This window comes from Euprymna scolopes, chromosome 12, assembly GCF_053919585.1.
Source record: "Euprymna scolopes isolate OS-2025 chromosome 12, ASM5391958v1, whole genome shotgun sequence".
Classification (NCBI taxonomy): domain Eukaryota; kingdom Metazoa; phylum Mollusca; class Cephalopoda; order Sepiida; family Sepiolidae; genus Euprymna; species Euprymna scolopes.
In genome coordinates this window covers 27,467,212-27,480,754 of record NC_136493.1, presented here as the reverse complement: position 1 = coordinate 27,480,754, position 13,543 = coordinate 27,467,212, and the positions used below count along the sequence as shown (strand labels likewise).

Genomic DNA, 13,543 nt, shown 5'->3' with positions numbered 1-13,543 from the left:
ATAACACGTAAGTACGCAATAATGTTTCCACCTGAAATGCGTGGGTTTAAAATTTAAAAAGATCACTGATTACCAATGTAAAAAAGCGTTCATCTTCAAAACTTGAAAGTCTAAATGAATGCTGTCAGAATTGCATTTCAGAATAGAAAGGAAATATTTGGAAAGAAGGAAAGAAAAACAAAAAAGACGACAAATTCATAAAACCTACTTTCTGGTGTCCATCCACATGTTCTTTTAATTTTTCATCCGTCTGGAAGCCTCGATCACAAACATCACAGTAAAATGCAAAGCTTTCTGGAAGGGTTTTCTTACCATTTTTCTTTTTATTCTGGAGAGAAAAAGAATAGGATTAGTCTTTAAAGTTTACTTAAACACCACGATGAAACAAATTATTGGTTTATTTGACACGTAAAGAGTATTTTATTTTGAATTTTTTGGAGATTAGGATTCATAGCTCATTATTTGGATTATTCAGACTATTGTTTTTTTTTTCTTTTTCTACAAATAAGTTTCTACAACTTATCAAGGCCCAGAGACCACTCGAGAATAAGGCTTAAAGAGTGTACAGTGGTCAAAAGGACAATATCATAGTAATCGTTAAAAGAGTAAATTTGGTAAATTGGATTACTTAAGGGGAACGGCTCATCAAGAACTTGTTTACATTGGACTTGAAGACAACCATATTGTAGTCAGTTGAAAAGCAGGAAAACAGAACAGAGTTCCACAGGCGTGCAGTTCTAAGAAAGAAGCTTTGTTCATGGAATCTATGTTTAGGTTTAGGCACAGATAAAGAGTTTTATTATCTTAAACATTGTTTTCATGTTTCGTGCACATGGGGTAGCAGATAGAGTACTTGGTAAAATTTTGTTGCAAGTTACACATTTCTGGGGGTTAGAGGTTCAATCCTCAGTATAGGCGACAAAATACAATTGCGAATTACTTACGACTTCTACTCAGTTATGGCTAACAGAACAAGAGCATGTTAACTCTGTGGATTAAATAACGTGTTCTCTTCAAAATTCTGTGCAGACTCCTGAGTTTGACAAGATACACTTTTTTTTACAAAGGAGTCACCACTTATCAAGGCCCGAAGGTCATTTGAGGATTAGGGTTAATGAGTGTACAATGGTCAAGGGAAAATGTCGTAATCGTTAGTAGTGGAAATTTTGTAAATTGAATTACTTTAGGGAATTGCTCATCAAGAATTTGTTCACGTTGGACTTGAAGACGACCATATTGTAGTCAGTTGGAAAGCAAGCAAATGGAAGAGAATTCCACAGGTGTGCAATTCTAAGAAAGAATCTTTGTTCATGGAATCTACGTTTAGGTTTAGGCACAGATAACGAGTGGGGGGAAATTATTGATAGTGGTTTTGGCTAGACGAGTGTTTTTCGTGAAAGTCAGGACAGGGGGACCATAGATTAGAGCTCAGACGAGCACTTGCCATGAAAAATATGATAAAGCAGAGACAGGCTTGCAATGTCTCTTCTGTGAGAAAGAGGTTGCAAGGAAGAGAAAAGGCTATGAAGGCTATTTTGAATTGTGTCAAGACAGGATAAACTGCTTCTAGTAACTCTTGCCCAAATGTTGAAGAAGGTTGGAGGTTATATCTGCCGAAATGTTGTGAAAATAAGAATCGAGATAAAAAATATAAATAATATTTTCACAAAAAAAGTTCACTCGATGTAACCTCTGACCTTCAGGTGCATCTTTTCATACTTAAGGATGCTTTATGTAAAACTCTGAACTTACAGAGTTTGGAACTGGACATTTTATTTAATCCACACAGAGAGATTGTTCTCGTTCCATCAGCCACGACAAGGTACAAGTAATGTTTTTGTTATACTGATAACTTGTAAAGTTAAAAATTCCATGCAAGTTTTTGCGTTCAACAAAGATTCGACAATTTAAAAAAAATTTGCACTGTAAGAGCATTGGAAGTTAATTACACGCAGGTGAAAATCACAATTCCAAATAAATTAACAGGAAAACTCTCTAATACTTCCATATCAGGAAGAAATGCAAAAAATGGTACATTGCACACGGTCAAAGCACCTCAGATGCCAAGTGCTTAAGGCACCCAAAATTCCACCAATTCCAAGTTTCTGATGAAGCAAGGTTGAATGGATCCTATTCACTAGTTTGTTGTCATCGTACAATTGTTAGAGTTAGGGTCATCGTATAATTGTTAGGGTCAGGGTCATCGTACAATTGTTAGGGTCAGGGTCATGATACAATTGTTAGGGTCAGGGTCATCGTACAATTGTTAGGGTCAGGGTCATCGTACAATTGTTAGGGTCAGGGTCATCGTACAATTGTTAGGGTCAGGGTCATCGTACAATTGTTAGGGTCAGGGTCATCGTACAATTGTTAGGGTCAGGGTCATCGTACAATTGTTAGGGTCAGGGTCATCGTACAATTGTTAGGGTCATCGTACAATTGTTAGGGTCATCGTACAATTGTTAGGGTCATCGTACAATTGTTAGGGTTAGGGTCATCGTACAATTGTTAGGGTTAGGGTCATCGTACAATTGTTAGGGTTAGGGTCATCGTACAATTGTTAGGGTTAGGGTCATCGTACAATTGTTAGGGTCAGGGTCATCGTACAATTGTTAGGGTTAGGGTCATCGTACAATTGTTAGGGTTAGGGTCATCGTACAATTGTTAGGGTCAGGGTCATCATACAATTGTTAGGATTAGGGTCATCGTACAATTGTTAAGGTCAGGGTCATCGTACAATTGTTAAGGTCAGGGTCATCGTACAATTGTTAAGGTCAGGGTCATCGTACAATTGTTAAGGTCAGGGTCATCGTACAATTGTTAGGATTAGGGTCATCGTACAATTGTTAGGGTCAGGGTCATCGTACAATTGTTAGGGTCAGGGTCATCGTACAATTGTTAGGGTCAGGGTCATCGTACAATTGTTAGGATTAGGGTCATCGTACAATTGTTAGTGTCAGGGTCATTGTACAATTGTTAGGGTTAGGGTCATCGTACAATTGTTAGGGTCAGGGTCATCGTACAATTGTTAGGGTCAGGGTCATCGTACAATTGTTAGGGTCAGGGTCATCGTACAATTGTTAGGGTCAGGGTCATCGTACAATTGTTAGGGTCAGGGTCATCGTACAATTGTTAGGATTAGGGTCATCGTACAATTGTTAGTGTCAGGGTCATTGTACAATTGTTAGGGTTAGGGTCATCGTACAATTGTTAGGGTCAGGGTCATCGTACAATTGTTAGGGTTAGGGTCATCGTACAATTGTTAGGGTCAGGGTCATCGTACAATTGTTAAGGTCAGGGTCATCGTACAATTGTTAGGGTCAGGGTCATCGTACAATTTTTAGGGTTAGGGTCATCGTACAATTGTTAGGATTAGGGTCATCGTACAATTGTTAGGATTAGGGTCATCGTACAATTGTTAGGGTCAGGGTCATCGTACAATTGTTAGGGTCAGGGTCATCGTACAATTGTTAGGGTTAGCGTCATCGTACAATTGTTAGGGCTTGGGTCATCGTATAATTGTTAGGGTCAGGGTCATCGTACAATTGTTAGGGTTAGGGTCATCATACAATTGTTAGGATTAGGGTCATCGTACAATTGTTAGGATTAGGGTCATCGTACAATTGTTAGGGTTAGGGTCATCGTACAATTGTTATGGTCAGGGTCATCGTACAATTGTTAGCGTCAGGGTCATCGTACAATTGTTAGCGTCAGGGTTATCGTACAATTGTTATGCTGAAGCCATTATAAATCAAAAGTGTTTGGGGCTGATGTTTCACTATCATGTTAGATTGCAGAGCAAACATAGGCTGAAAAGATTTTGCCAAATCCCTAAATATGCCTAGATTTAAGGATCGCAGTGGTAAACTCAATCAACTGTGATATTCTTTCTTTCCTTTTTCTGTTTTTGTTAACAACTATGGTCATAGCAATTAAAAAAAAGACAAAACCATTACATGTCTTTTTTTTTTTTTTACAAATACAATTGTATCTCTCTTTGACGGAGTGGTCATTACTGATCAGTCGTGGCACTCTTCACGAATCGTCACCATTGACTCCAGTTCTGCGCCATTTTGAGCAACTCAGCCATGTTAATGTTCGCGATGTCCTTCACAATGTCTAACATTATTGTTTTTGATCTTTCACGTCATCTTTTGCCAGGAATCGTACCAAAGAGCAGATCTTTTGTTAGGCCATCTGTTCTGACCATATGTCCCAAAAATCGTAATTTCTTGTCATTGATGTTGTCCAGCAGTCTTCTGAATGATCCAATTTTCTCTATTTGTTTGTACGTTTGTCCACCCAGCTTACACGAAGAAGTCTACAGTAGCACCATAATTCAGAAACAGTAATTTTCCTCTCATCAAATTTCTTCAAGACCCAACATTCTCCGTATGTTGCTATTGAGAATACCAAAGGAGTCGTTTCTTTGTGAAATGGATCTGTCTTTCCAGATATTTTTATCCAGACAATTGTATAGTATACAATACTGCAGAGTGCCATTAGTATTATATAAGCTTCTCCTTGCTCACTTCATTTAAAGGGAATCGAAGTAGAGCACCCAAAAGTATGTCTTAATCTGTTCAGACCCTCAGCCAAAGAGGATGATTTCACTATTTTCTTTGCTACATGTCACTTGAGACTTCCCATTTGAAATGAAACTTTCTGAACATGTCAACTTAAATTATTAGATTTCTAGTGAAATTTTCCGCTTTCTACTTAATCTTCGTGTGGAAATTTTCCAGGTCTAATTGATTATAGTGTTTCTTCAACAAAAAAAAAATCAAGAGGATCTGTAAATTTTGCTCAATTACAAAAATTACATTTGATTAAAAGTTATTAATAAGAGTCAATGTTCGTTTGTGTTCATTGTAATAAGTTCAGCGAAAAATCTTAGGAATATTTAAATGAGTAAGTTTATGCATTTATTTTTGATGAGCAGACGACAATGTGAAAACGTTAATGAGTTGTGTGTGTGTTAGTGTCAGAATGTGTATGCTTATGACTGTGTGTGTGTGTGTGTGTGTGTCAGAGTTGAGAAACACGTTCCTAATGCCAACTTATATGGAGATAAGGAGTTCTGATAGGATTAGTAAGTATGCAGCTCCGAGAGCGAGTGAATACTTGGAGGTTCCTTTTTCAGGATCCAAGTTTGGGAGATTTTTTTTTTGGGGGGGGGGGGGCTGGTTTTGGAGAAACATTTTTAATGAAAACGTTTGAAATTGATTTTAGGTTTATACTCAAATATAAGAGAGCGATAGAAATGTTATATTATAAACACAAAGAAAAATGAGTTCAAAAGCATAAATTCACAAAAGAGATAATTTTATATGCATTTAAAATGAAAGTTTATATCGATAGGAAAACATAGAATGTGCGTTAATATTTTTAGAGTCCTCATAAAACAAGCAAGATTCTTTAGCTGAGATATCAAAGAAGTCTAAATTGATAATTTAAGGGCTGTGAATTATTCACTGGTTAGAAAAATCGTAATTAAAACTTGCCCACTCAATTACACGAATTACACTTGATTAAAAGTTAATAATAATCAGTGTTCATTTGTTTTCATTATAAAAAGTTTGGTGACAAATGTTGGAGGATTATTAAAATGACAAAGTTTATACATTTGTTTTTTATGAGCAGCCGATAATGACAGAGTAAATGAGTTGTGTGTATATGTGTGCGTTATTATCAGAGTGTGTGTGTGTGTGTGTGTGTGTGTGAAAGAGTTGAGAAATGCTTTCCCGACAAGGACAAGGGAACCGGGTGAAAAGCAAATGTTAGCTTTCTCATGGAATTTGGCTCAGAAATGCTTATTGTTGAAAAATCCAGCTTTTCATGCATTCAAGATGGATAAAAATATCAAATTTTATAAATTCAGGTAAATGCATCTGATTGGCTGTTTGAATTTTTTTATTTGTTTTAATACAATTCAAGTGAGCGTGTGTGCAGAAACGATTTTAAACATTTTCATTTTGGACATCGATGTGTAAACATTTAGGCTAAATGCCTTTATTTAAAATTGTTTTATTTGATGGGACAACAGAATTTTAAAATGGGTAAAGTCGGAAATTTTTACCTTAGCAACATCACTGAATGGGTGAAAGGGGATAATGTATGTACAAACATAAAATGGTTATGGAAAAAAGGGAAAGAAAACCTGCGGCCTTTTTAGAAAATTCTCAACGTTTTATCTCCATTTTTGGAAGACTTCCACAGGGGAGGAAAATGGGGACAAAACATTGAGAATTTTCTAAAAAGGCCGCAGGTTTTCTTTTCCTTTTTTCCATAATGTTATAATATCATATCTGCTTTTTATTTTCATAAAATGGTTATTCCTATTTGGATTTTTCAAACTACTGTTCTCACCTTGAGCGTTATTTTCACAATGTTTCAATAAAAAAAAATTCAATAACAAGTTACTAAAACATTCTTTTTAAAAAAACTCTATTTACAAAAATAATTCACTTTATTGAAATGTGGAAAGGTAAAACTTCATATTTGGATTCTTCAAACTACTGGTCTTATATTGAGTGTCATTTTCACAATGTTTTGGTCGATGTAACCTCCGACTTTCTTTGGGTGTATCCTGTCAAACTCGAGAATCTTTCTGTGAAACTTGGGGAATCTGCACAGAATTTTGAACAGAACCTTTTATTTAATCGATGGAAGTAGCATGCTCACCATATAGATTCCCCGAGTTCAGCAGAAAGATTCCCCCAACTTGACAAGATAAACCTGAAGAAAGGTCACATCAACAGAAACCTTGTGAAAACAACACTCAAGATGAGAACAGTAGTCCAAATAACACAAATAATCAACCCTAATCTCAAAAATTCAGAACCATAATGAAATACTTTCGCTTATTATCGTAAAGATTGTCAAAATTTTACTTACCTTTTTATCATTCTGACCTTTGTTGCCATGATTGGAATTTTGATTTGAATTTCCTAAATTCTTGGCTCCGTGTTTGTGGGCATTCTTCTGAAGTGAACCATTTTGTAAAGAAGGAGCTGATTGGTTAATATTGCTTTGTGGGTTGTAGCCATTTTGAAACTTGTGTTGAGGTGGATGGGGAGGTCGATAGAAATTGTTTGTGTACGCAGGATATACGGGAAAAAAATTAGGACCCCTTGGAGGCACATGGGGACCAGGTCTGGGAGGCATATGATGAACAGGTCCAGGAGGCATATGATGAAAAGGCCGAGGAGGCATACCATGAACAGGTCTGGGAGGTTGTGACCAAGTCGGTCTGCTGGGTGGATTATTAAAACCAGGTCCATTTTGACAGTATGGACGAATCCACATATTTCAGGGATTATTCTGATTGATTTAGTCTGAATAAAAATTTGAAAAAAATTTTTTTAAATGTTTGTCTAAAATGTGTAGATCAAGGCTGTTTAAACATACATTGGTACGTGTCCAATATTCCCCCTATATTAAAACACAAAAATAAAGTAAAATTTGTATGGTGCACACACCTTTAACAGAAAGAAAATATTGTATTGAAAAATTACGTAAATTAATCAAATAGTTTTATTTGGAAATAAGAAAATCAAATTTTATGATTAATGGAGGGATAACTGCCTCACGACGTCATTTTGAAAACAATTTCAAGAAAAAAAAGGAAGATGGTGAAATAATTCAAACTTGCGAGATTTTTGTTGTAATGCTTACGAATTACCATTAATCACTTAAAAATTATTTTATTTATAAATATTATACTACTTGATCAATTTATGTGATTTTTGGAATGCGATATTTTCTTTTTGTTACAAATATGTACATGATACAGATTATTCTTTATTTTTGTTTTCTTAATGTAAAGGAAATTCTGAACAATCGCTCAAACATCATCATTAGTCGCGTGCAAGCGACTCTATAAGTCACTCTGTCCTCCGTCTGTAACACTTTTGTGCTTGGCCTTTTTGGTTAAGATCAAAAGTCTGTTGTTAATAGATGCTGTTCTTAGCTTTTTAAGCTTTTCTTGGCCTTTTGGCCAAGATTAAAGTGTAGTATCTGTTCTTACTACATGCTGTACTTATTGTGATATAAAGTGGGGGATCACTTTTCTGTATTAATTTAATGTAAAATGATCACCCATTTTACAACCAGTCAGTCTCAAAGCCATTCAAGTCATTCTCCAGATCATTCAAGTTGTTTTTGAAGGATTCCAGTTATTTTTTAAGCATTCAAGTCATTCTTAAGGTCATTCAATTCATCCTTAAGTTCATTAAAGTCATTCTAAGTCATCTACTTTTTATTTATTTAAGTCATTTCAGCCCATTTTTCGGTCATTTTAGTTTATCCTTAAGAATTTCATGTCAATCCTACATTCATTCATTGCACGAGAGCACGCGACTAATGGCTATCGGCCTTGTATTCAGTTTAATGTTGGTTTAAAATGCTAGCATGTGTTTTCCAACTTATAGAAATTGATTTCCATATCAACCTATCTGTCTCGGGCCAGGTTTTTATTTCTCTTTCTCACATTTCTTTCATTTTTATTACTTCCTCCCATGTTTTTTTTTTTTTTTTTTTTTTTTTTACACGGTGGTCACCACTTATCAAGGCCCGGAAGCCACTCAGGGATAAGTACAGTACGTTAGTGTGGAGATTTGATGAGGTGTTTACTTAAGGGGGCGGTTTATTAAGAATTTGTTAACGTTGGATTTGAAGACATCCAAGTTGTAGTCAGGTGGGAAGCAGGCAGACGGAACAGAGTTCCACAGGCGTGCAGTTCTAAGAAAGAAGCTTTGTTCATGGAATCTGCGTTTTGATTTAGGCACAGATAAAGAGCCGGGGAAATTTTTCACAGTGGATTCAGCTAGACGGGTGTTTTTCGTGAAAGATTGGCGAGGGGGGAGCAGAGATTGGAGTTCAGACGAGCGCCTGCCATGGAAATAACGATAAAACAAGAATAGGCTCGCAACGTTTTTTCTGTGGAAGAGAGGTTGCAGGGTAGAGAAAAGGGCATCCCCCACTAAGCCACGAAGTCTATTTTGTACTCTATCAAGGCAGGATAGGCTGTTTTTAGCAGCTCCTGGTAGCTATGGCAGCAGTATTCCATCCTTGTTTTCCTTGGTCTTCCCCTGGGAACTGTACCTGCTTTCTCAACTGCTCTACATCTACTAACACAAAAGTCTTCTGTTCTGCACTCACATTCCACGTACATTGTATCATTCTCATAACATTTCTCTCCTTAAAACTAAAATCAAATTCGTACAAACTTAGATATCGCAAACTAAATTGTTTTATTTTTTTTATTCACTCATGTACATCAGCCATTTTTTTTTTTTAATAAGTACCAAATGATTTTCTGGTTAACCTCTACGGATAGGGTCCCGACGTCCCGCCTCGTTCTGAGTTTGGAGAAAAGCGTGACACGGTAGCCATGGGAAAAGCCGTCTGACGTAAGCGGTGTCGAGGCAGAAAATTACCCTAATCCTAAAACGCCCTCAGCATGGATTTGACAAGCATGAGCAAATTCTGGAGTTGTTACAATGAGGCAAAAATTTTCTTACGAGAAAATAACATCTTACGAAAAGAAGGACCTATGTGCGTCATTTGTCAAAGACAAATGACAGAAGCAAAAAGGGAACAAAAATTATTGTTGGAGGTGCCCTTCACATGAAGAAATTATTAGCAACCCCAACAAAATTAAGGGGCCCCGGAATAAATGTGGAGATAGATGAAAGTCAGTGTCGTAACGAAAAGAAAATACAACCGAGGACGCATGACGACAGAATTTTTTTTTTTTTTTTTTTTTTTTTTTAATTCTAATTATTTGAATTAGAAAAAATTTGGTTTGCCCAGCAACCAACAAGGCTAATATGCTTGCCAGCCAGTTTGCCTCAAACTCCACATTGGACCCTTTCAACCACCCCCTGCCTGACTTTCTTTTGCGGACAGACGCTACACTAGACAATCTAAAAATCACCCCTGCTCAGGTGCATGCTATCATAAAAAACCTTGATACTTCAAAAGCATGTGGACCTGATCTCATCCCAGCTGTGCTATTAAAAAAGTGCTCAGCCAAAGTAGCTCCAGTTTTCTTCAAACTCTACAACAAATGCCTTAATGAATCATGCTTTCCGGGCTGTTGAAAAACTGCTTCTGTGGTACCAGTATTCAAGAATTCTGGCGAAAGAACTGACCCAGTAAATTATCGCCCCATTAGCCTCCTCCCACTTTTCGCCAAAATATTTGAGACCATAATTAACCATGCTCTAGTCCATCACCTTACAGATGCTTAACTTCTGACTGACAAACAATATGGATTTAGACAAGCCTGTTCCACAGCAGACATCCTCACTGTAATCTCTGAACGTATATACCATTCACTGGACAAAGCGGGGGAGGGTAGAGCGGTAGCTCTAGATATATCTAAGGCTTTTGACAGGGTATGGCATGAGGGTCTCCTCAGGAAAATTAGATCATACGGTATCACTGGTAGAATACTTAACATAATTAAATCCTTCTTAGATAAGAGAAAAATCCAGGTTGTCCTCAATGGTCGTGCATCTAAACAGTGTGATATAAATGCGGGAGTGCCTCAGGGGTCTATCCTTGGACCTCTATTGTTCCTAATATTTATTAATGACCTCCCCGACAAAACTGCCTCTGAGATGGGTATATATGCTGATGACAACACACTCTATAACAGGCATGACAGGAAAACAAATGAACACATAACTAAAGAAATGGCAGAAACACTAGAGGATGACCTCCAATCTGTAGTGGAATGGGGACAAAAATGGATGGTTACATTCAATGCTGCCAAGACTAAACTGGTTTCCTTCAATAATCACAAGAAACCTTCTCTGCCACCAATAACAATGGCCAGTGACTCCCTATCTGAGAGTACATCTTTCAAACTGCTTGGCCTAACGTTCACAGAAAACATGAGTTGGAACAATTACATTGCCAGGACCGCTGCGAAGAAGGTAGGCTCTCTCTACCATGCTAGAAAACTACCAACACCTGAAAGTATCCTGTACCTCTATAAGGCCACCATTCGCCCATGTATGGAGTATTGTTGTCACATTTGGGCTGGTGCATCTGCTGCTAGTCTCTCGCTCCTAGGCAAGGATCAAAAGAGAGTCGCGAATCTGATAGGTCCTGAACTGGCATCAAAACTTCAGCCTCTGTCCCATCGACGAAACGTTGCATCCCTCTTCCTGTTCTACAAGTATTTTAATGATGAATGCTCTGACGAACTGCAGACACTTGTGCCCCAACGACGTAGACACCCTCGACAAACCCGACAGGCAGCTAAATCCCACCCCCACGCAGTAGAGATCCCTAGATGTAAAAGATCTTTCTACTCCAGTAGTTTCTTCCCCAGAACCGCTAGACTCTGGAATTCCATTTCAGGTCCCTGCTTCCCCAACTGTACTGACGTAGAAGTTCAAGTGTAACGTGAACCGACATCTTGCTGCCCAAATCCCTACATAGTACCCCAGTAGTTGCTGCCCCTGATAGTAGCCCCCTACACCAAAGTGGCAATGTGCCTTGTTTGGGGTGAAAATGTAATAAAAAATAAAATAAAAAAAATATACCAAAAATTCTAATTATTTGTGGAATTTATAAGGGGGTAAAAAATACTAATTATTTGAACTGTTTATTTTTTAGGTGCTAGTGCAGAGAGTGATCCGCGCTATTTTTTAAATCGTATTTCCAAGTTTAATTAAAGTTTTATGATATGTTTTTTTTTATTCAATTGTAAGGTTGAAGTATAGAATTTTTTTTTTTTTTTTTTTTTTTTTTTTTATTATTACATTTTCACCCCAAACAAGGCGCATTGCCACGCATTGCCACTTTGGTGTAGGAGGGGGCTACTATTAGGGGCAGCAACTACTGGGGCACTATGTTGGGATTTGGGCAGCAAGATGTCGGTTCACGTTGCACTTGAACTTCTGCATGTCAGTACAGTTAGGGAAGCAGGAACTTGGAATGGAATTCCAGAGTCTAGCGCCCTAGCGGTTCTGGGGAAGAAACTACTGGAGTAGAAAGATCTTTTACATCTAGGGATCTATACTGTGTGGGGGTAGGATTTAGCTGCCTGTCGGGTTTGTCGAGGGTGTCTACGTCGTGGGGGCACAAGTGTCTGCAGTTCGTCAGAGCATTCACCATTAAAATACTTGTAGAACAGGCAGAGGGATGCAACGTTTCGTCGATGGGACAGAGGCTGAAGCTTAGATGCCAGTTCAGGACCTATCAGATTCGCGACTCTTTTTTTAACCTTGTCTAGGAGCGAGAGACTAGTACCAGCCCAAATGTGACAGCAATACTCCAACTCCATACATGGGCGAATGATGGTGGCCTTATAGATGTACAGGATACTTTCAGGTGTCAGTAGTTTTCTAGCACGGTAGAGAGAGCCTAATAGGTACAAAACACGGTAAAACTATACAAACACCGTGACAGCGAATTAACCCTAACCCTAAACCTAAACCCTAACCCTAACCCTGTCACGGTGTTTGTATAATAATACCCAAAACACCCTCCCCTCCCGATGTTAAGAATGGCTTTTTAAATAAAAACGTTATTATTTACGTTCGGATCACTCTCTGCACTCGTACCATTTTTTTTTTAAGTTAATAACTCAGCACTTTATTGAAGGGGTAATTTTTCACATCCACACCGCTCACGTCAGACAATTTTTCCTCAAACTTGGCACGTCGGGACCCTATCCGTACAGGTTAACCCATTTTGTATATATATAAAAACTACTTGATAAATTTACGTAATTTCTAGAATATGACATTTTCATTGTGTGATTATAAAGTTTTGCAATTTAGTTTTTAAAAATACATTTTATTCTAAATAAGCACTGAAACAACGGTGCTAATGCGGAGAGTGATCCTCGCTATTTTTTAAATCGTATTTCCACGTTTAATTAGAGTTTTATATGTTGCTTTTTTTTATTCAATTGTAAGGTTAAAGTACAGAATAGGTACAAAACACCCTCTCCTTCCCATGTTAAGAATGGCTTTTTAAATAATAACGTTATTATTTCATCATGGATCACTCTCTGCATGAGTACCGAAATTTATATCAAACAACCAAATCGCCATTCGCCCTAGAAGGGTGGAACCAGCTTCCTCTAAAGGAGGAAGTTTTATGAGAAACTTAAATTCGCAAGTGGTCCCTAGCCACTTGTATATCGACGTGAGGTTTTTATAGTTCTTTTAGAGAGGTGTCGACGTTCTCCTGCATATCGTCCGCAAATTGAACGAAAAACTTTATTAACTAAGTAAAGTTTTTCATAATTTAAATAATACTAAGATTTTATTACTGGATCAATGCAAATGAGATATTACAAATATCGTTTTTATATATAACACATTAAACACGATTAGTGTCGTTTACAATAACAGACTTATTATTCGTTGGTAAAAATTCTAACTCTTACCTGATAATTACGCAAAAAGTCAACACGTGCTTTAAACCGGAAGTGGATGGAAGCGCGTAAATTTTTCAGCAGTAAATGGCGAAAAATAAATAAAAATTATAAGTTTTATTTGCAGACATAAAAAAT

The 13,543-nt window shown here is 37.3% G+C and overlaps 1 protein-coding gene and 1 pseudogene across 1 annotated transcript in view; one reads left to right on the top strand and one right to left on the bottom strand.

The window, feature by feature from the left end:
- Positions 1–13,543, bottom strand: part of LOC145291219 (FMR1-interacting protein NUFIP1-like) — a 33,623-nt gene extending 20,080 nt beyond the window's left edge. The window contains exons 1-3 of the mRNA XM_080136807.1: positions 13,418–13,543; positions 6,898–7,337; positions 209–328 (exon numbers count right to left, since the gene is read on the bottom strand). Coding sequence (XP_079992933.1) covers positions 209–328; positions 6,898–7,308 — 531 coding nt within the window. The 5' untranslated portion in view covers positions 7,309–7,337; positions 13,418–13,543. The remainder of the gene's footprint in view (positions 1–208; positions 329–6,897; positions 7,338–13,417) is intronic.
- LOC145291726 (U2 spliceosomal RNA) lies at positions 7,980–8,105 on the top strand (annotated as a pseudogene).